This window comes from Saccopteryx leptura, chromosome 2 (assembly GCF_036850995.1).
Source record: "Saccopteryx leptura isolate mSacLep1 chromosome 2, mSacLep1_pri_phased_curated, whole genome shotgun sequence".
Lineage (NCBI taxonomy): Eukaryota > Metazoa > Chordata > Mammalia > Chiroptera > Emballonuridae > Saccopteryx > Saccopteryx leptura.
The window spans coordinates 242714269-242735237 of record NC_089504.1 but is presented as its reverse complement, the minus strand read 5'-3'; the positions used below and the strand labels follow the sequence as shown (position 1 = coordinate 242735237).

The following is a 20969-nucleotide window of genomic DNA, read 5'->3' as shown; positions in this document are numbered from 1 at the left end:
TCCTGGCTGAGCTCAGCCTTCTCCTCCTCCAGGAAGCCTTCCTGGCCCTCTGGAGCCAAGTGAGGTACCTGCTCTGGGCACCCACAGCCCTGCCAATACCTGATGGCACTGATTGTAACTACTCTTCAGTGATCCTGTGGGGCTCCATAAGGGCAGGGAACAGGCTGTTTTGTTTGAGGCTAAAGGTCCCGGGATGTGACACATAGTAGGTGTCCAATAAATATTTGTTGAATGAATCAATTGCCAGAGTCATTCATTTGAAAGGTAAATAATTGTTGGGTTCCCGTGTGGGGTGTCAAGTATCAAAGATGAGGAGGTGCTTCAGAAAAAAAATATGCTTTTCTCACATGATGCAGAACAATTGTTCCTTTGTCTTTGTTTTCTTGGGACAAGCACGTACTTGGAGATGTCTGTGTCATAAAAGTGGTGGTCCAGGCTGAGAGATTAAGGGTGTTTCTCACTGGCTGGGTGGTCAAACGAAGTTCCCTCTCTGAGCCTCAGTTTCTTCATCGGCCAAATGGGACCAAGTAATGCATGTGTCGGGAACAGCGCAGGGGGACACAGTGAGGGAGGCAGCTGGAGCTGTCTCTTTAACAGTGGGGAGGAGGGGCCAAGGTCACAGGAGGCTGCTGGGAGCTGGACAGAGCTGGTGCCCAGTTAGGCTGGTGGGCAGCAGGTTGCGGCCAAGTTGGTCCACGGGATCTTGGGCAGAACGGTAAGGGGTCTGGGGGTCAAAGAGGGGCCCCCGGAGCTCTGTGTGCACATGTGAATGTGCGTGTAGGATAATTTGCAAGGTCCTGGGGCAAAGTCCCAGCTGAGTGGATGGGAAGTGAGAGAGGGTGACAGCGGCCTAAACCCTCCCAGAAATATCGATTCAGCTCAGAGTGCCCTGGGCCCAGCCTGCCTGCCCGCCTTGCAGAAGGAAGGAAGAAGGCTCTGATTGCCAGAGAGGCAGGGCTGGGCATTCTGCCAGCCAGGGGCCAGCTGAGGTTCCCCAGCCCTGGCCCCTGGGCTTTGGCTGTGGAGTGTCACACAGGTGGCCTCTGGGGAAAAGCCCGAAGGACAGAGGTAGAAAAGCTAGTTGGTCTTTACTCAACTCATGGATGCAACAGGTGAGGCCCAGGGACTTGGCCAAGATCATGCATGTTGGGACCTGAACTCAAGCCCTGGGCTTCTCTCTGCATTGCCCCACAGCCAGCAGAGCCCGAGCTTCCACCTCAGCCCCATGGGCTGACACTCGCAGTGAGAACGACACGTCCGTAGGCCAAGGCCGGGACTTGGCCCCGACCGTGTGGACATCTGGGTTTGATAAGGCTGCTGGCAACTTTGGCCTTGTTCATTTGACTGATATCTGCTGTTCTCTTGTGGGCAATTGGTATAACCAATAGGGTTGGGGGATCCTAGAGGCTTAGCCAGGAGCATTTGGCTCCTAAGGACAAGTGGCAATTAAGTAATTAATAATGATAATAGAGAAAGTATAGTATGGTGGTTATAATCACAGATGCCAAAGCACACTGCCTGGGTTTGAATCCTGGCTGTGCCATTTTTAGCTGTGTGGCCTTCAGTAAATTATTTAACCTCTCTGGGCCTCAGTTTCATTGTCCGTAACAGAGAGTTAATAATTAAACCTATTTCAGAGTGGTTGTTAAGAATTATATTAGATCAGCCTGACCAGCTTGCTGTGTGGTTACTTCATTATCACTCTTCAGTCTCTGTTTTCATGGCCTCCTCCTCCAAGAGGTCTTTCCTGACCTCCCTACCCAAAGTAGGTTCCCTTGTTCTTCTCTTCTAGACTCCCTATATGCATGTGTCCCTCTTAGCAATTTTCACCATTTCTGATTAGTTTGTTTGTCTATGCAGGTATTTGATGAGCACTGATCTCCCTATCAGACTATAAGTAATCTCCAAGAGTAGACGTCTTGTTCCCCGTGTGATCCCCAGTTCCAGAGTCAGGATCTATACCTCGTAAGTGCCCTCTAGACATGCTAGAGTAAGGGTGAGCACACCAGCGTTGTCAGAATGAGATAACGCTTCCAGAGGACTCCGCAGCTGTCTGGTACATAATAGGTTCTCAACAATTATTACATTCATATGTACCATAACCTGTGAGTTAGAAACTGTTATTAATCATGTTTATAGGAGGCAAAATAGGCATACAGAGGTTGAGACACTTGTCTCACAGGCAGGAAATCATAGCTGGTCTCTCACTTTGGTCCTGGATTGGCCCTACGTCCACCTTCTTGGGCTTGGACTGTGGTGAGACCCAGGCAGGGTATGCTGGATTTGGGTAACTCAAGGACTGCCTGGCTCAGCTGGAGAGGTGCCCTGCGTGAAACTGGGTGGCAGTGGCTCAGGCTTTGCCCTGCCTGGGGAATCCCAGGGCCATCCCAACAAAGGCCAAGGCGTTAAATCCAGGGACGGTGGACCCAGAACTCTTCGATGGGGGGATCCCAGCCCCGACAAGAATCTTGGGCTTGTTGGTGAGAGAGGTTTCAGTGCTCCTACTAGTGGCAAAGAGTGGAACTGCAGGGGGGCAGCCCAGAGAGGAAAGAAAAGAGGGGCTGAGTTTGCTCCTTTAAAAAAAATCCTTCTATTTTTCTTCCCTTTCATACCCTCCCTCTTTTCAGTCTCCTTCTGACCCACGGGTTCATTGACTGCTCATTCACCCGTGCCTAGGTTTAAAATCCTCCATTGCTTCCCTTGGCGAGTAGGCTTAGAATGACGTCCCAACCTTTCCCTTTGGGTTGGAACGCCCTACTCCCCCGCCCTCCCCACGTCCCCGCCCACCTCTTGCTCCTGAGCCCAAACCCCTCTCTTTGCACCAGCAACGCTCAAGTTCATTTCTAGGTCGGGGTAGTTCTATCTGCTGTTCCCACAGCAGGAATGCTTGTGCCTTGGCTCTCTTCTTGTCATTCATCTCAGAGTTGCCCCTTTGAGAACTCGCAGATCACAAATGAATTAAGAGACCTCTCAACCAAACAAATGTTCAAATCCAATACGCATCCTGATTCAAACTCTTATAATCCCCAAACTACCACCAACCACAAACCGATCGCATAGCACAGTTAATAAGACAACTGATATTAAGAAATTATTACTATTTTAAGTGTGATTGCATTTTTACAAGTTAGCATTATTGAAGTATAATTTACATACAATAAAACGAGCCCGCTTTCAGGTCAACTTCAGAGTTTGGAAAAATATGCACTGTTGTGAAAAATTATGTAGCTTCATTTTTTTTTTTAAAAAAGAGTTCTTTGTGGTTGAAAGGTATGAACTTCCAGTTATCAGATAAATAAGTCCTGGGGATGTAATGTACGGCATGGTGACTCGAGTTAACAATGTTGTATTGCCTATTTAAAAGTTGCTCAGATAGTAGATCTTAAAAGTTCTCATCACACAGAAACATTCTGTAAGCATGTATGGTGCCAGATGATAGCTAGACTTATTATGGTGATTATTTTGCAAAATATACAGATATCGAATCCTTTGTGTTGTAGACCGGAAACTAATATAATGCTGCCTGTCAATTATATCTCTGTAAAAAATTTAAAAGTAAAATAAAATAAATCTTGCCAGAATAAAAAGAGTTCTTTACCTTTGGGGGTCTATGTTGAAACATTTACAGATGAAATAACGCAGAGGAAAAATATAAGAATGATAATAAAAGAGGAAACACTAAAGGGGGTGGTGTAGATATGGGTGAAACAGGGCAGGCAGTAAGTTGATGACCGATGGAACCTAGTGATGGATACACAAGAGGTTTATTGTGCAGTTCTTGACATGTTTGCTGTGTCTGAAATTTCCGCAATAGAAGTTTAAAAAAGCTTTTCTCTTGAGAGAGGTCCTTCCCCACCACCCTTGCTAAGAAACACCTTTCCCAGTCACTCCTGGTTGAAATTCTGTGACTCTGTTTCCCACACTCGAGTGGGAGCTCTGGCAAAGCAGGGGCCCCCGCTGACTTGTCCTGTTCCAGACCCCAAAATGTGGACCCACTGGGCACTTACGGGGTGCCCAATAAATACTCTTTTGAATGAATGGATATTGCATGAATGAATTCTCCCATTTTCATTCACTCATGACTTCATGTTGGCCATATTTTGCATCCTCAGACCTGTGGGCAGCTGCAGTTACAGAACGAAAGGGCCCCTAGTCCAAGCCTCCTTGTCCTGATGGGGAAACTGAGGCCCAGGGAGGAGCGGGTACTTGGTACAGTCTCAAGGTTGGCAGCCAGATGAGGTTGAGGGGGCCGAGCTGAGGGGCTTCTCCACTTTCCCATCTCCCATTCTGGTTAAGAGGACTCTTCAGTGGAGCTGCCTGGGCTATGACATTCGTGTCTTCCTGCAGGCCCGCTAGGTGGATGCTGGCATGGAGAGCTCTCAGGCAGAGTGTGTTAAGGGGGAGCACTTCCACACTGTCACACCTCTGCTGGAGAGCTGGGCACTGTCCCAGGTGGCGGGCACGACTGTCTTCCTCAAGTGTGAGAATGTGCAGCCAGCCGGCTCCTTCAAGATCCGGGGCATCGGTCATTTCTGTCAGGAGGTGAGGGTGTGTGGGCAGGGGGGTGTGAGGGTGTGAGGGCAGGAGGGCAGGAGGGGGGAGGTGATGATGTGAGGGCAGGAGGGGGTGTGAGGGTGTGAGGGCAGAAGGGGGGAGGTGAGGGTGTGAGGGCAGGAGGGGGGAGGTGAAGGTGTGAGGGCAGGAGGGGGGAGGTGAGGGTGTGAGGGCAGGAGGGGGGAGGTGAGGGTGTGCGGGCAGGGTGGTGTGAGGGTGGGCAGGCAGGAGGGCAGGAGGGGGTGTGAGGGTGTGAGGGCAGGAGGGCAGGAGGGGGGAGGTGACGATGTGAGGGCAGGAGGGGGTGTGAGGGTGTGAGGCAGGAGGGCAGGAGGGGTGTGAGGGTGTGAGGGCAGGAGGGGGGAGGTGAGGGTGTGAGGGCAGGAGGGGGGAGGTGAGGGTGTGAGGGCAGGAGGGGGGTGTGAGGATGTGAGGGCAGGAGGGGGAGGTGAGGGTGTGAGGGCAGGAGGGGGTGTGAGGGTGTGAGGGCAGGAGGGGGTGTGAGGGTGTGAGGGCAGGAGGGGGAGGTGAGGGTGTGAGGGCAGGAGGGGGGTGTGAGGATGTGAGGGCAGGAGGGGGAGGTGAGGGTGTGAGGGCAGGAGGGGGTGTGAGGGTGTGAGGGCAGGAGGGGGTGTGAGGGTGTGAGGGAAGGAGGGGGGAGGTGAGGGTGTGAGGGCAGGAGGGGGGAGGTGAGGGTGTGAGGGCAGGAGGGGGGTGTGAGGATGTGAGGGCAGGAGGGGGGAGGTGAGGGTGTGAGGGCAGGAGGGGGAGGTGAGGGTGTGAGGGCAGGAGGGGGGAGGTGAGGGTGTGAGGGCAGGAGGGGGTGTGAGGGTGTGAGGGCAGGAGGGGGGAGGTGATGATGTGAGGGCAGGAGGGGGTGTGAGGGTGTGAGGGCAGAAGGGGGGAGGTGAGGGTGTGAGGGCAGGAGGGGGGAGGTGAAGGTGTGAGGGCAGGAGGGGGGAGGTGAGGGTGTGAGGGCAGGAGGGGGGAGGTGAGGGTGTGAGGGCAGGAGGGGGGAGGTGAGGGTGTGAGGGCAGGAGGGGGTGTGAGGGTGTGAGGGCAGGAGGGGGGAGGTGAGGATGTGAGGGCAGGAGGGGGAGGTGAGGGTGTGAGGGCAGAAGGGGGGAGGTGAGGGTGTGAGGGCAGGAGGGGGGAGGTGAAGGTGTGAGGGCAAGAGGGGGGAGGTGAGGGTGTGAGGGCAGGAGGGGGGAGGTGAGGGTGTGAGGGCAGGAGGGGGGAGGTGAGGGTGTGAGGGCAGGAGGGGGGTGTGAGGGTGTGAGGGCAGGAGGGGGGTGTGAGGATGTGAGGGCAGGAGGGGGTGTGAGGGTGTGAGGGCAGGAGGGGGTGTGAGGGTGTGAGGGGAGGAGGGGGGAGGTGAGGATGTGAGGGCAGGAGGGGGGAGGTGAGGGTGTGAGGGCAGGAGGGGGGAAGTGAGGATGTGAGGGCAGGAGGGGGTGTGAGGGTGTGAGGGGAGGAGGGGGGGAGGTGAGGGTGTGAGGGCAGGAGGGGGAGGTGAGGGTGTGAGGGCAGGAGGGGGGAGGTGAGGGTGTGAGGGCAGGAGGGGGGAGGTGAGGGTGTGAGGGCAGGAGGGGGGAGGTGAGGGTGTGAGGGCAGGAGGGGGTGTGAGGGTGTGAGGGCAGGAGGGGGGAGGTGAGGATGTGAGGGCAGGAGGGGGAGGTGAGGGTGTGAGGGCAGAAGGGGGGAGGTGAGGGTGTGAGGGCAGGAGGGGGGAGGTGAAGGTGTGAGGGCAAGAGGGGGGAGGTGAGGGTGTGAGGGCAGGAGGGGGGAGGTGAGGGTGTGAGGGCAGGAGGGGGGAGGTGAGGGTGTGAGGGCAGGAGGGGGGTGTGAGGGTGTGAGGGCAGGAGGGGGGTGTGAGGATGTGAGGGCAGGAGGGGGTGTGAGGGTGTGAGGGCAGGAGGGGGTGTGAGGGTGTGAGGGCAGGAGGGGGGAGGTGAGGGTGTGAGGGCAGAAGGGGGGAGGTGAGGGTGTGAGGGCAGAAGGGAGGAGGTGAGGGTGTCAGGGCAGGAGGGGGAGGTGAGGGTGTGAGGGCAGGAGGGGGTGTGAGGGTGTGAGGGGAGGAGGGGGGAGGTGAGGATGTGAGGGCAGGAGGGGGGAGGTGAGGGTGTGAGGGCAGGAGGGGGGAAGTGAGGATGTGAGGGCAGGAGGGGGTGTGAGGGTGTGAGGGGAGGAGGGGGGAGGTGAGGATGTGAGGGCAGGAGGGGAGAGGTGAGGGTTTGAGGGCAGGAGGGGGGAGGTGAGGGTGTGAGGGCAGGAGGGGGGAAGTGAGGATGTGAGGTCAGGAGGGGATGTGAGGGTGTAAGGGCAGGAGGGGGGAGGTGAGGGTGTGAGGGCAGAAGGGGGGAGGTGAGGGTGTGAGGGCAGGAGGGGGTGTGAGGATGTGAGGGCAGGAGGGGGGAGGTGAAGATGTGAGGGCAGGAGGGGATGTGAGGGTGTGAGGGTAGGAGGGCAGGAGGGGGGAGGTGAGGGTGTGAGGGCAGGAGGGGTGTGTGAGGTTGTCCAGATGGGAGGAGAAAGTAGTGGGCAGGTGAAGGGTGAGGAGTGTTGCAATGGCGTGGGGAAGGTCTAACTCCATCCCACATAGGGCTCCATGACATCTGCTTGGGTTGGCCCCTAACCCCATTTCTTTTCTTCCCAGGTGGCCAGGAAGGGATGCAGACACCTGGTGTGCTCCTCAGGTGACCCCACCTCTTTCTGCTTCATGAGGGTCCTCAGGACTGAGTGTGAGGGAGGAGGAACAGCAATAGATGTCTAGGTCTTGACCTTCTTTTAAAGGCCCAGCCTCTTCAAGGTCATGGTCAGATGACCATTTTGTATATCCTCTTCCAGCCATGTTTCTCTCATTCAGGACCCATTGTAGAAGTAACAGAAACCCAATTCATACAGGTGTGAGCTACAGACTACAAGAACTGAAAATTCTTGGGATAAATGGCTTTCAGGCACAGCTCGATCCAGGAGCTCTCATCTGTATCTCTCCTTTCTCTTGGCTTTTCTTTCCTTTCCACTAGCTTTATTCTCATACAGACCTCATGGCAGCAAGATGGCCATCAGAGTTTCAGGCTTGCTCCTTGCCATCCTACCAACCCTGGTGAAAAGGGAGCACCCCTTCCCGATGGGTCTCCTCAATCCATGAGTTGGTCTTTTTGACCCAGTTTGGGTCATGTACTCATTCATCTCTGAACTACTCATGAACAATTGAGTTCTCTGATTGGCTCAATCTAGATCATGTATCCACCTTTGGCACCAGGACTCAATCATGGGACATATGAGTATGGAGGAAGGGGTGACTCAAAGGGAAAGGGAGGAGGAGGTGGGAAGGGTTATCAATAGGCTAATGTAGCACTGCCCACTGCACCCCCTTCTGCTCCTGCACAGGGGGCAACGCGGGCATCGCAGCTGCCTACTGTGCCCGGAAGCTGGGCATCCCTGCCACCATTGTGCTCCCCGAGGGCACCTCCCCGCAGGTGGTGAGGAGGCTGCAGGGGGAGGGGGCCGAGGTTCAGCTGGCTGGAAAGGTAAGGACCCCAGGAAGGGGAAGCCCCTCACTGCACCTCATCCCTAAGAGACTGTCTCCTTTTCCTCTTGATGAACTAGGCCTGGGACCTGGTCTCCCCCCAGGATGGCTGAGCTGAAGGGTGGGGGCGTGTGTGCTGTGTACTGAGGGCTGGGACCCGACTCACTGGTCTCCACGCTGGGAAGACCCCCGCATGAACCGGGAGTTGGAGGGAGGCACGGTGCTGACCGGCCGGGGCCTGTAGTGAGGCTGAGCCGACTTTTAACCTGAGGGCCGTGGGGGCCGTGGAGGAATGAGGAGGACACAGTTGGATGTTCACTCCGGGGCTCTGGGACAAGGATGGGGGGCAGGGAAGCCGTGAGGAGGCTCTGTGGCATCCCGGTGGGGGCTGTCAAGGGCCGCACAGTTCGCGTCTCATTTTTGTGTCACTCAAGAGAATGAGGCCCAACTCTTCAGCTAGATAGGGGAGTGCATGCAGGCAGAGGCCATGTCTTTGTCTTTCTTGCATGCCCCTGGCACAGGACTGGCCCAGAGTGGGCACTACAGGGGGCCAGAGGATGGGCAGGGGTTGTTTCTGGCCCCCTTGTCACCCTTTACCCGTTAGGAGAGGAGATAGTTACCACTGAGATTGGCTGGAGGGGCTCCCAGGAGACCCCCACAATGATCTGACCCCGTTTTCCTTTTAGGTCTGGGACGAGGCCAATATCAGGGCACAAGAATTGGCCAAGAGGGACGGCTGGGTGAACGTCCCCCCATTCGACCACCCCCTGCTATGGTAAGGCTGCTGCCACACCCCCTATGGAGTTCAGGTTGAATCAGGGTCCTTCCATTGCACAGAAGGGGAAACTGAGGCCCAGAGAGTAGAAGAGGCATAGAATCCAGGCACACCGGGTTCAGACCCTGCTTCTGCCACTTGCGAATTGTGTGACTCTTTAAAACATCTCACCACCTTGTACCTCAGTTTCTGCATGTGTAAGAAAGAATGCTAATAATAAACCTCCTTTATTGAGTGTGTACTTTGAGACACAATTAGTCCTTTGAATCCTCCCTGAAGTCCTAGAGGTGGGTGTTTTATGTCTGTTTTACAGGTGAGGAAACTGAGGCATCACGGGCCAAGCAACTGCTTGAGATCACACAGCTAATAAGTGGCTGAGACATTGGGTCCCGGGCCCAGAACTTGTTGAGCTGCTTCCAAGTGATATGCGGGTCCTGGGAGGTTGATGGAGGTGGAGGTGGAGGTGGAGGTGGAGGTAGAGGTGGGGAGAGAACGAGTGAATTAATAAATCCAAGGATGAAAGCTGAGTGAACTCAGCATCACAGGGCCTCTCCCATAGCAGCAGGCGGGGAGGGGAGGCAGTGAGGGGAGTTTGTGTGTATGGGAGCCTTTGGGGCTGAGGGTCTCCCTCACTGGGCTCCTCCCTCCCACCCAGGGAAGGCCACGCCAGCCTGGTGCGAGAGCTGAAGGCAGCCCTGGGGACCCCCCCGGGGGCCCTGGTGCTGGCGGTCGGGGGCGGTGGGCTCCTGGCTGGGGTGACAGCAGGCCTGGCGGAGGTGGGCTGGAAGCATGTGCCCATTGTCGCCATGGAGACCCGAGGGGCACACTCTTTCAACGCGGCCATTGAGGCAGGCAGGCTGGTCACGCTGCCGAACATCACCAGGTAGGCTCAAGCGAGGCATCTGTGGGGCGCTGGAGGGTGAGGGCCTCCTCGATGAGTGGAGGTGGGGGACACTCAGGAGGGTCTCTTCCACCTGGGGCTCCAACTGCAGCAATGTGGGTCTAAATTAGAAGGCAGTGCCGAGAAGGCAGATGAAGGACCTGATTCATTTAAGGCTTGCCGCTGGTTTGTGTCATTACCAGAGCACTTTAACGAAGCTGCAGTTCAAAAATGTAGGCGAGCAATAAGCAGCAGAAAACCAAATACCACCCTCACTTCCACCATCCAAAGACTGATGTTGCTCAGATTAGGTTGCCCTTGGCTGCCTTTTCCCTGGCCCCATCCATGAGTCATTACCAAGTGAAATGTGCCCGGTGGGACATAGTAAGTGCTCAACAAATATTTGTAAAATGAACAAATGAATCAATTTTTAAAAGTTGAGATTATAGTTGTCACACTGTTTTGTAATCTCTATTTTTCTATTCCTATTATATAACATGAACATTTTTTTTTTTAGCAACACCATTAAAGAACGTTTTCCCCATTGCATTTTGCAACCGATTTTAATTCAATTGAGGAAGAGTCCTTATAAACCAATTAACAAGCAAAGAGTGGTCCAGCCTCCAGCCCCTGTCTCATCTTATACTCTTCATGGTCACCCCCCCCACCCCCATCATCATGGATGCTGTCTCAGTCACCTAGGGCTTCCATAGGAATAACCACAAATCCAGTGCCTTAAAATAACAGAAAACACCAGAAATTTATTCTTCCACATCCCTGGAAGCTAACAGTCTGAAGTCAGGGTGTGAGCAGGCAGGGCCGTGCTCCCTCTGAGGGCCCTAAGGGGGCCTTCCCTGCCTTTCCCAGGTCCCGGGGATGGCATTGATCCTTGTCATTCCTTGGTTTGCAGCTACATCACCTACCTCTGTCTTCACGTGGCCTTTTCCTCTGTGTGTCCATACCCTTCTTGTTGGGACACCAGTCATTGGGTTCACGGTTTACCCTAATCAAGTATGACACCATCTTAACAAATTATATCTGCAAAGACCCTATTTCCAAATAAGGTCACCTTCTGAGGTTCTGAGTGGACACGGGTTTTTTTTTTGGGGGGGGGGGAAAGGGGAGCTATTCAGCCCTCTACCAATACCATTACTGCCCACATTTTATCAAAGGTTGCTGGGACTTAGGATATAATGGCGTAGGACCAAAAGGGATGGAGCTCATAAGTTCCTCACTCAAAGGGTGACTGTGAGGATTAAAACAGAAAAATCCATCATCCAGTACCTTGTGGACATTCTGAAAATATTAAATATTAGCTATAGTATAGTATAGACCTGATGCATGGTCATCAATGAAGGACATTTTAAAAATCTTTTTCTATGTTTGGATTTCTGGTATCTGTGCAAAATATGGCACAATCATGGCCATAGAGCCAGAAGGTGTGCTGTGAGTTCATCAGCTGTGCATGGGACACAATTTTTGAGCCTGGCCTCTGTGCTGGACGCTGCTTTGGACTCTTGCAACGCTGAGCCCTAGTCTGTTGGAGGATGGGAGGGGGTCCAAGCAGGGGAGGGCCGGTCTGCGTGAGGAGGAGACGAGATTCACCAGCTCTTCCTTGCGTTCCCTGTACTCCCTGCCCCAACTGCCCGCTCCTGCAGTGTGGCCAAGTGCCTGGGTGCCAAGACGGTGGCTGCAGGGGCCCTGGCCTGTGTGCAGGACTTTGAGATCTTCTCCGAGGTGGTGGAGGACAGCGAGGCTGTGAGTGCCATGCAGCGGTTCCTCGGTGAGTGAGCACTGTCCCCTGCTGTGTCTCAGAAACCTACAAGGTCCCTGGATTTCCTAGCGAGAGCATGTTCTCTGTGTGGGGTATGTGGTGACAGTGCAGGAAGTGTGTGTTGAGTAGATAAAATGAGTGGGGATACAGAAGGGGTGTGTTCTTCCCTCTAGCTGCCTGTCCCTGGCCCTGTTCCCTGTCAGTTTCATGTCACTAAGGGCTGCTCAGCCATGATGGCACCTCCTCCAGGAAGCCTCCTTTGATCTCTCACCCCCATCCCACTTGGGCTGAAGACTTCCTTTGCACCAATCTCACTAGTCTCATAACTGCCTGATTCTTATTCATCTAAATTACTAGAGTGTGAACTCACTGAAGGCAGGGGCCAGTGTGTCTCGTTCACTGTTGTGTCCCCAGGACCTTCCTAGAACAAGGCCTGGCAAGGGGTGGGCACCCAGTAAAAAAGTGTTGAATGAAGGGGTGAGTGGGTGAGTGAAAGGGTGGATAATGGACGGATGGATGGGCGAATGAACTGAGGGGGCTAACGAATTGATGAATGACATAGAAATGAATAGATGGATGAACACATTGATTAATGAACACATTGATGGATGGACAGACAGTCAAATGATGGATAGTGGATGAAAGGGTGAATGGATGGATGGATGGCTATATTGATTGATGGCTACACTAATAGATGGACAGACAGACAGTCTAATGATGGATGGATGGATAGATGAAAGGTAGATGGGTGGAGAGATAGATGGTCAGATTGATGGATGGAGAGGGAGTCAGACAGACAGACTGTGAGATGGATGGCGGGCTGGCTTCCTGGATTTGCAGTGCCCCGAGACTGCTGAGCACTAACTGCTTTCCCCTTTTCTCTCTTCTCCTCCACCCCACGCCCCTGCTCTGGGCAGATGATGAGCGTATGTTGGTGGAGCCCGCCTGCGGGGCAGCCTTAGCTGCCGTCTATTCAGGCCTCCTGGGGAGGCTGCAGGCTGAGGGCCGCCTGAGCCCCTCCCTGGCCTCCATTGTGGTCATCGTGTGTGGAGGCAACAGCATTGACAGCCGAGAGCTGCAGGCTCTGAAAACCCAGCTGGGCCTGAGCTGAGGGCTCCTGGTCTGGGAGGGCCGGCTGCACCCCAGAGATCCCCACGAGGGTCACGGATACTCCTGTGCTGGTGGAGGGGCCCTCTGTGCTCAGGGATGGCAGAGGAAGCTGCCCTGTACTTCTGTGCTGGCCGCCTCCTGCAGGAAGTCCTCCCAAACGGCTCCCTTCAGTTCCTCTGTAACCCTGGCCAATAAACCCTTTCTGAACTGCGTTTATTACTCGGGTGGGTCCAATCTTTCCACCTCCCTGAGCTCATAGAAGGCGCATGGCAGCCTGAGCCTGGCTCTATGATGAAGCAACTCTTTCACACAGCTTGAGAAACGAAGCCAAGGATTCAAAACTCAGGACTCTAAGGGAGTCTGGCCCACGCTGAGCTCCCAGGAGGGCTTCCCTCACCTGGGGACAGGAAGAGGAGGGGATGCTGTCACTTCACAGGCCTGGGCAGACGAGGACAATATTTTCCATCTTTATCAGGTGCTGCTTAAGTGCCAGAAACTCGAAGAACTTACTACTTCTAGATACTTTCTTCTAAGAACTTTCTACTCATTTTTTTCTCTGACGTTCACAACATCACTATGAAATAAAACCATTATTGTCATCTCTGCTCTACAGATGGAGAAACTGAGGCATGGGAAGGTGACCTAACCCACCCAAGGTCACAAAGCTGGAATGCAGCCCAGTCAGGTTCAAACCCGTGACTTTGGCCTTCTTTGTGCAGGGGTTGGTGGCAGTGGGACATTGAGGAAGGAAGTGGGATCTTCAGGTCAGTTTGGACACACCTGTAGGTCACAAAGAGTGGGTGCTGGTCCTGGAATTGGGCACCTTCAGCTCCTGGGAAGGATCTCTTAGGAAACTGGAGGGGACATTAGAATCTCTTGGAGCCACCAGGGGGCAGCAACACGCCTCCAATAGGGAATGGGGGTGGCGAGGAGGCCGCCTTGCCCCTCTGGTCTTCCTTGACTCTGCCCCCCACCCACACGCCCTCCAGCTGAAGGGTGCGGAGGTCCCAGAGATGTCTGAGGCCCAAGGTCTTTGAAAGGGAAGCTCTACCCAACCCTTCATAGCCCTTCATAGCAGGAAACACGGCTCAGAGAGTGTGGGGTCCACCCGGCTCCACAGCCCCTGGCAGAATCCACCTGCTGGTCCCACTGAGGCCCCCTTGCCTCATGAAGGCTGTGTGACCTTGGGCAGGTGCTTTCCCCTCTCTAGGCTTGGGCTGCACCTCTGTGCTGGAGGCGGCCCCCTGGCCATGTCCCATCACCTCTCCTCTGCCCAAGCTGTGCCCTCCGCCAGCTGCCCCCTTCCCTCAGGAGGAGTGCCTGTGAGAGGCAGTGGCGCCATCTGCTTCTTCTGCCGCCCTGGTTGCATTCTGTTTGACCCCAGACATTGTGCCAGGGTCGCCCCTCTGGAAGCCACAGGATAACAGAAGGGACACAGGATGGACTCAGCAGAGATGGACTCAGCCAGACCTGAGTCTGAACTTGGCTCCTTCTTGCTAGCCCAGTGACCTTGAGCACATGAAGCTCCCTTTCAGTGCCTCAGTGTTCTGATCTGTAAAATGGCTTGTTTGTGGATTATTACGACGGACCAGGCCTATGCAGTCTTTCAATAGATGTTAGTTCTTACTATCCCTCGAGGAGCTAGCCCTTATATATTGAGCACCTACTGTGTGCTTTGAGCCTTTGCAGTCATTTCATTCCACAAATACCCACATGGGAGGTACTACTATTTATCTTCAGTTTTGCAAATGAGGAAACTGAGGCATAGAGCCGCTGAGCTTCGTACATCAAGTCATGCAGCTGGGCTGGAACCCTGATACATTCACATCTGAGGCTCATGCATCTAACCCCTGCTGTTTTCACCGCCTTCCTTTCCTTTGCTTAAGCTGTGTCCCTGGCCTGGCATGCCCTAGCCACCTCTAACTCCTACACAGCCTTCGAAGCCCAGTGTAGAGCTGCCTCCTCCCTGAAGCCTTCTGGGATTCCTTCAGCCAGCAGTACTCTCCCCCACCCCGTGCTGCTTCTGATGAGTGGCAGACCTCATCTCCATCCAGCTGCTCTGCCTCCCAGGCAAGCCTCCGCCCTTGGCTGCACTCCTGGGAGACTTGTCAGCTGCCGTTTGCTCCTCTCCTGGTCTCAGCAAGCTGGAGATAAGAAACCGAGGGGCGTGTTGACTCCATCCAGATAACACACATCAATTACCTTAGTTCAACCCTTCCTGGTTGACACCCAAGGAACGCCAAGGGCAGGGAGGAGGCACGGGGGGGGGGGGGGGGAGAGCAAGGACGAGGATGACTGAAGCCGAGACCACAGAAGCTATGAGCTGATGTGGCAAGACGAGCCCTGGACCACAGAGAATCTTACACGGTCTCTGTCCTCTTGGAGTGCTCAGTGGGAAATGGGGAGCCTGCCAGGAGGCAGGACTTCTTTGTGTTGGCCCAGGGCTGTGCAGAAAGCGTGGCACACTGGGCCACCAGGTGCGCGTACCTGCCTGAGATACACCCAGCGTTGCCACCCCAGCTGGGGCCGCGCTCCTAGGGCTGGGTGCCCCTCTGGCTTTCTGTGGGTCCTACGGCTGAGGGCTCTCCTGTCCCCTCACCAGGCTGACTGACACCCCTGCCTGCAGAGGCCTCTCCTTACCTAGTCCTTCATTCCGGCCGTCACCTGGGGTGAGGCAGGTGCCTGGAGTCCAGGCTTTGGCAGGTGTAAAGCCAGTAGCCATGGCCACCATCACAGCCACCTGGCCTGTGCAGGTTCGCATTTGATTCGGACAGATGGTAATGAAACAACAGAGCCAAGAACTGGTGGGCCATTACCTTTAATCCTACCTTGCACCCAGCGGGCAAGAAATACACACAGTGGGAAAACACTTCCCTTTCCATTCAGGGCTCCCAAAGCCACTGACTTATCTGAGTTTCCTAGAATCAAAAGTTTCTACCTCACCAGCCTTATTCACTTCTGTTCCCCATCTCCTTCTCTCTGCACAAACTGGCTTCTCCTTCAGCACTCCGCCATCTTGGCTGCTTCTCCTCTCCTCTACGTGGACTTTCTCTGCTCTCCTTTTTATAGTGTAGAAATCAAAACCTTTAATCCGATATACAAACAAGGAATTCTCTGATACAAAGTCACTTATCTGAGGCATAATGGGATTCCTCATGAGAGTGCACCACCCCACATCATGCAACAGTCAAGGGTGTAGGGCAGGGGTTGGGAACCTATGGCTCGTGAGCCAGATGTGGCTCTTTTGATGGCTGCATCTGGCTCGCAGACAAATCTTTAATAAAAAACATAATAACGTTAAAAATATAAGATGTTCTCATGTATTACAATCCATTCATTTCCTATCACTCATGTTCATGGTTGTGGGTGACTAGAGCCAATTACAACCGTCCTCCGGGACAACACCAAATTTTTATTGGGATAATGCGTAATGTACACGGGTCGTTGTATGGCTCTCACGAAATTATATTTTAAAATATGTGGCGTTCATAGCTCTCTTAGCCAAAAAGATTCCCGACCCCTGGTGTAGGGAAAAGCTTCGTTTTGAAAAGATCTTAGTATTAAAAGGGTGAAAAAGGCTTAGTCTTAAAACTAAGCCTTAGGCTATAAGGACCCTGTCTGCTTACAGCCTGTCCCCCACACTCAATGCAAACTATAAGTGAGCAAACATATATATCATATTTACAAACTTATTTGACCAACAGCAGGCAAAGGAGGTGTTCTTACCCCAGAGCTGGCCCCAGGCAAAGCAGGTGTGAGGAGGGGGACTGGGGTCACGCTGCTGTGGCCCCATCCTCCCAGTCGGGGTGAGAACCCAGTGCGCATGCCCCAGCTGCTGCAGACAGCTCTGTATCCCAAGTCGTCTGAGTGTGGCTGTGTGTGCACCTGTCTACTTGAGTTTGTTAAAGCAATCCTAGGCATCATATTGTATTCATAAAGCATGTCAGTATGGATTCCTAACATAAGAAACCTCCCCCCTTTTTTTTTTGAGAGGAATATGGACCTGCTTCTGTATGTGCCCAGATGGGGGAATTGAACTGGCCACCTCTGTGCTCCGGGATGGTGCTCCAACCAACCAAACTGTCCTGCCAGAGCTTGCTTGCTTGCTTATTTATTTAAGACAGAGAGAGGAAGGAGAGAGAGGGGAGGGGGAAGGGAAGCATTCAATTATTGTTCCATTCGGTTGTGCATTCATTGGTTGCTTCCTGTGTGTGCCCTGACTAGGGAGCAAACCTGTGACCTTGTCTTTTCGGGATGCTGCTCTGAACCGACTGAACTAACCGGCCAGGGCCAAGAAAACCATTTTTAATGTAAGCATAATACCATTCCTACATCATCACAATGAACACATGATTCCTTTAATTTTACTATACTAGCTGCCTGCACTCAACTTCTCCCAGATGGTCTCAACCATCCTGTTAGAACTGGCTAGTCGGAATCAGGTTTTGAAGTGTTCGCATGGCTTCCGGTTGATCTGTTTCCTAAGCCTCTTAATCTACTGGTTTATTGAGAAAGGATGGTCAAAGACAGCCTCTTTGGGAAGGTGCAATTTGAGCGGAGGTCTGAAGGAAATGAAGAAACAAGCCATGTGGGGTGTTGGCAGAGGGGTGGGGGAGTGCAGCGGGAACAGCCAGTGTAAAGGCCCTGAGGCCTGTGTGGCTGCAGGAAAGAGGGTGAAGGAGGGAAGGGTAGACGATGGTGGAAGATGAACAGAGACATAAAGAGTGTGTGGGGTGGGGGGAGGGCCTTGCAAATTCTTATGGTCAGGGCTTTGGTTTCTATTCTGAACATAGAATGGAAAGACCTTCGAGAGTAGAGGGTCAGACTACACACCCCCTGCTGCCTCCCTTGGCCCTGACCCCAGTCTTGATTTTTATTGTCTGTTCCCAGAAACTTTTTGCCCCTGCTGTGGTCTCCGCCTCCTTGACTCAAGTCCCCTTTATCAGGTGGGAATAGCCAGTGACTAATGAGAGAGGAGTATGAAAGGTACACTCCCTTGTGCCCTCAAGGTAGGGCAGCTCTGTGCTGCCATCCTGAGCTCCCCCTGCGGTCAGGCTGGGGCCAGCCTCCACCTGACTCCCACCCCGGCTGCCGGCTCCCTGGGTTTCCCTCTGTGTCTCCCTCCACGCTGCACCCGCCCTTAAGAAATCGCCAGCCAAGAATTCCCATCTCTTCTCTCACAACCTCTGCTAAGCAGAAAACCCAACCTAAACGGACTCTGTCCCGCTCCCCTCTCTGCGTCCCACCGGCCTCTCCCTTCCCCAGTGTTTGTGCTTTTTAAACTCCACCAAAAATGTCACGGGCAGCTTTCTCGCCTTGCTTCCAGACTCCCTGATAAATTCCACTGGCTGGGCAACCCCCGGAGAGGTTTTTCTGGAGCCAGGAATCCCATAAATCAGACCGCTGCCACTCCAGCGTGGGCAATATCTTATGTAAAAAGGTGTTTCCTGGGAACACCACGGGCAGGAGAATCCTATTACAAGCCGCCCCATTCATTATAACGAGTCAAGTCGACCGTTCGCTGCGATTTTTTATCTCAAGTCCGAAAACTGATTACCTTCACCCATCCTCCCCCTTCAAAAAAAAAAAACAAAAAACCTACAAAAACCCCCCCAAAAAACACCTAATGGGCATGCCGGGTGGATCCCGGTCGGGCGCATGTGGGAGTCTGTCTGTCTGCCTCCCCGTTTCTAACTTCAGAAAAATACAAAAACAAACAAACAAACAAACAAACAAAAACCACACACACACACTGGAAAAATAAATGTTTGAAGAACAAATACCAAAGTTTCTCCTTTTAGGGAAGAACCAGCGGAGACAGAAATGGGTGGAAAAGGGCTTTATTTTTAAATTTTTTTATTTTTGCTTCCTTTTCAGGTAAAAGCTATTGAGCGCGGCACCTGTGCGTGGCGTGTTTCGTCTCCTCCACTCCTGGACTCCAGGGAATGGGGGCTACAATGTGCGTCGTGTCGCAGATGAAGAAAATGGAGGCTTGCCTAAAGTTACATGATCTATAAACCCTTTCTTCTGAGATGAGGGCCTGACTCTTGACTTCCTGAAGGAAAGAAACCAGCCCAGAGACAGAAGGCAGGAGGCGGAGCACGTTCAGAGGGACCGAGCGGAAAGCTCTCTCGGAGAATGAGCCCCCTCAGTGACAGAGCCGGGGACAGTGCGGCCGGGAAGGGCTTAGGCGCGAGGAAGCAACAGGGGAGCCGAGGCCGGGCTGCTTTGGGGACGGGCTCAGGGCGCCAGCCTAGGCCGAGCCACCGCTGCCCATTGTTCCCTCGGCTGCAAGTCTCAGGAGGTCCCCCAGTGTCTAAGAGAAAGAGAGAAGCTAGGAAAACGCTCCTGGGGGGAGGGGGAGGGGGAAGGAAGAAGAAGAGGAGGAAGAGAAGAAAAAGGCATGGACATGCTCCCATGCTTCCAGGAAGGAAAGGGAGCTGGGAGCTGGGTCTTCTGGCCTACGGGCTTTTATGGGTGGGGATTTTAGGGGCGGTCCCAGGGGAGGACCGTAATAGAATATTCATGAAGTTTTCAGGTGTGTCCTTTCAGAGTAGTGGTCTCCACTGATTGGTCGAAGCCAGTACGCGGGGGGTGGGGGGGGTGGGGGGTGGGGGGGGGGTGGGGGTGTGGGGGGGGTGGGGGTGTGGGGGGGTGGGGTGTGTGGGGGGGTGGGGGGTGGAGGTTGGATCATTAGTCCATGCAGCTAGTCCCGTCAGCTGCGGCTTTCTGTCCTCTGATTTTGCTGCTTTTTCTGGGCCTGGAGCTAAAACACGACTGAGGCCTAGATGTTATTCCTAGGGGTTAATGCTGAAGGGCTATTCTAGCCCCCTTGTTCGCTTCCCCTCTTGAGGGGGTCTAACCCCCATGACTGGCGACATGCCAGGGGAGGAAAGGTCAGGGGAGGGTCGTCGGAACAACATGGCTAGCAATATGAAAGGTCAGGGGGTCTGAACTGCATGATCAGCAAAATACTAGTGGAGGAAAGGTCACCCTGGGGATGAGGTTTCCCCAGTTTTGCCCATTGCTAGGCACCCTAGGCCCTCTGTCCTGGTGACCTGCACCTGGCCTATAGTCCTTGTAATGCTGGTGGCTGAGGCCTGGCAAGTTCACATTGGATTCGGGCAGACGGTAGAAAAACCGCGGAGCTGAAACGCGTTGGGTCATTCCGTTTAATAAAGTCTCACAATGGCGGACAAACACACAGGCAGGGAAACCGCCTCTCAGGCAAACAAACAACAAAATGGCCCCTCACAGTGCTGGGCGGGCAATCTGCCATCCCCAATCTCTCTCCAGTGCAACCACCCATAGCCTTACACAGGCCACACACACGTGGCACTGCCACGCACCCATGCACCAATCAGGCAAAGTGCTTGCAGCAGGTAACCCCATGAGCAAGCCTAACACAGCTGCTCCCCAATCCTTGCTCTGCTCATGGCTGTCTAACCACCTATGACAGGTGGGCAGAAAATGGGCCCACATGAGTTCAAAACCCACCTTTGCTTTTTCTAGCTGGGACACTGAGCAGGTGAATTAACCTCTCTGAGCTTCGGTTCCCTCTCCTGTAAAGTGAGGAATAAAAGCACCCCGTGAAAGTCTTCCAGGATCTTTGGTCTATCCCTTGCTCACATTTTTCAGCTGAGGAGGCTAAGGCCCAGAGACGGTGAGTACCCTAGTCACAGTCACACAGGATAGCTCCAGCAAAGGTGGTCCCAAACGGAAACACTTTAGCACCAAGAAGTGACCTGGTGGGGACTCATAGGGAGCATATGTTCCTGAAATATCATCTCCAAACTCATTGTCACCCCAGGTTGTGCCAGATCCATGCACCATTTTTACTATACACTAGAAATGTAATTCATACATTTCTAGAAGCCTTAACTGCTTTTTAGGGGGGGAAATACTATCCTCACTCTAAATGGTGAAACAGTATCACTTCCTAGAATTGGATAATAAGTGTAGCAATAAATACAGTACAAGAAAGGACAAAATGACATCATTACATTGTAGCTAGCTTCTGTTGGGCCAAGTCTGTGAGCCCGCCCATTGTATGTTTGATCTGCACATCTCCGAGGGACATTGAAGGCATGCTGGCATGGGGCGCTCTTCCTAAAACAATCAGAAGAGCTAAAGGATGCCTGACCTGTGGTGGCGCAGTGGATAAAGCGTTGACCTGGAACGCTGAGGTCACGGGTTCAAAACCCTGGACTTGCCTGGTCAGGGCACATACGGGAAGCAACTACTATGAGTTGATGCTTCCAGCTTCTCCTCTCTCTCTCTCTCTCCTATCTCTAAAAATCAATAAATAGGCCCTGGCCAGTTGGCTCAGTGGTAGAGCATCAGC

At 53.5% G+C, this 20969-nt stretch overlaps 1 protein-coding gene across 1 annotated transcript; it reads left to right on the top strand.

Annotated features, from left to right (window-relative positions):
• The first annotated feature begins 578 nt into the window (after positions 1–578).
• SDSL (serine dehydratase like) lies at positions 579–12835 on the top strand. Its single transcript, XM_066370835.1, has 8 exons — positions 579–715; positions 4348–4542; positions 7211–7250; positions 7948–8087; positions 8773–8861; positions 9517–9744; positions 11400–11524; positions 12433–12835. The coding sequence occupies exons 2-8, from the start codon at positions 4369–4371 to the stop codon at positions 12624–12626; spliced, it is 990 nt and encodes a 329-aa protein (XP_066226932.1). The 5' UTR covers positions 579–715; positions 4348–4368; the 3' UTR covers positions 12627–12835.
• The last annotated feature ends 8134 nt before the right edge of the window (positions 12836–20969 follow it).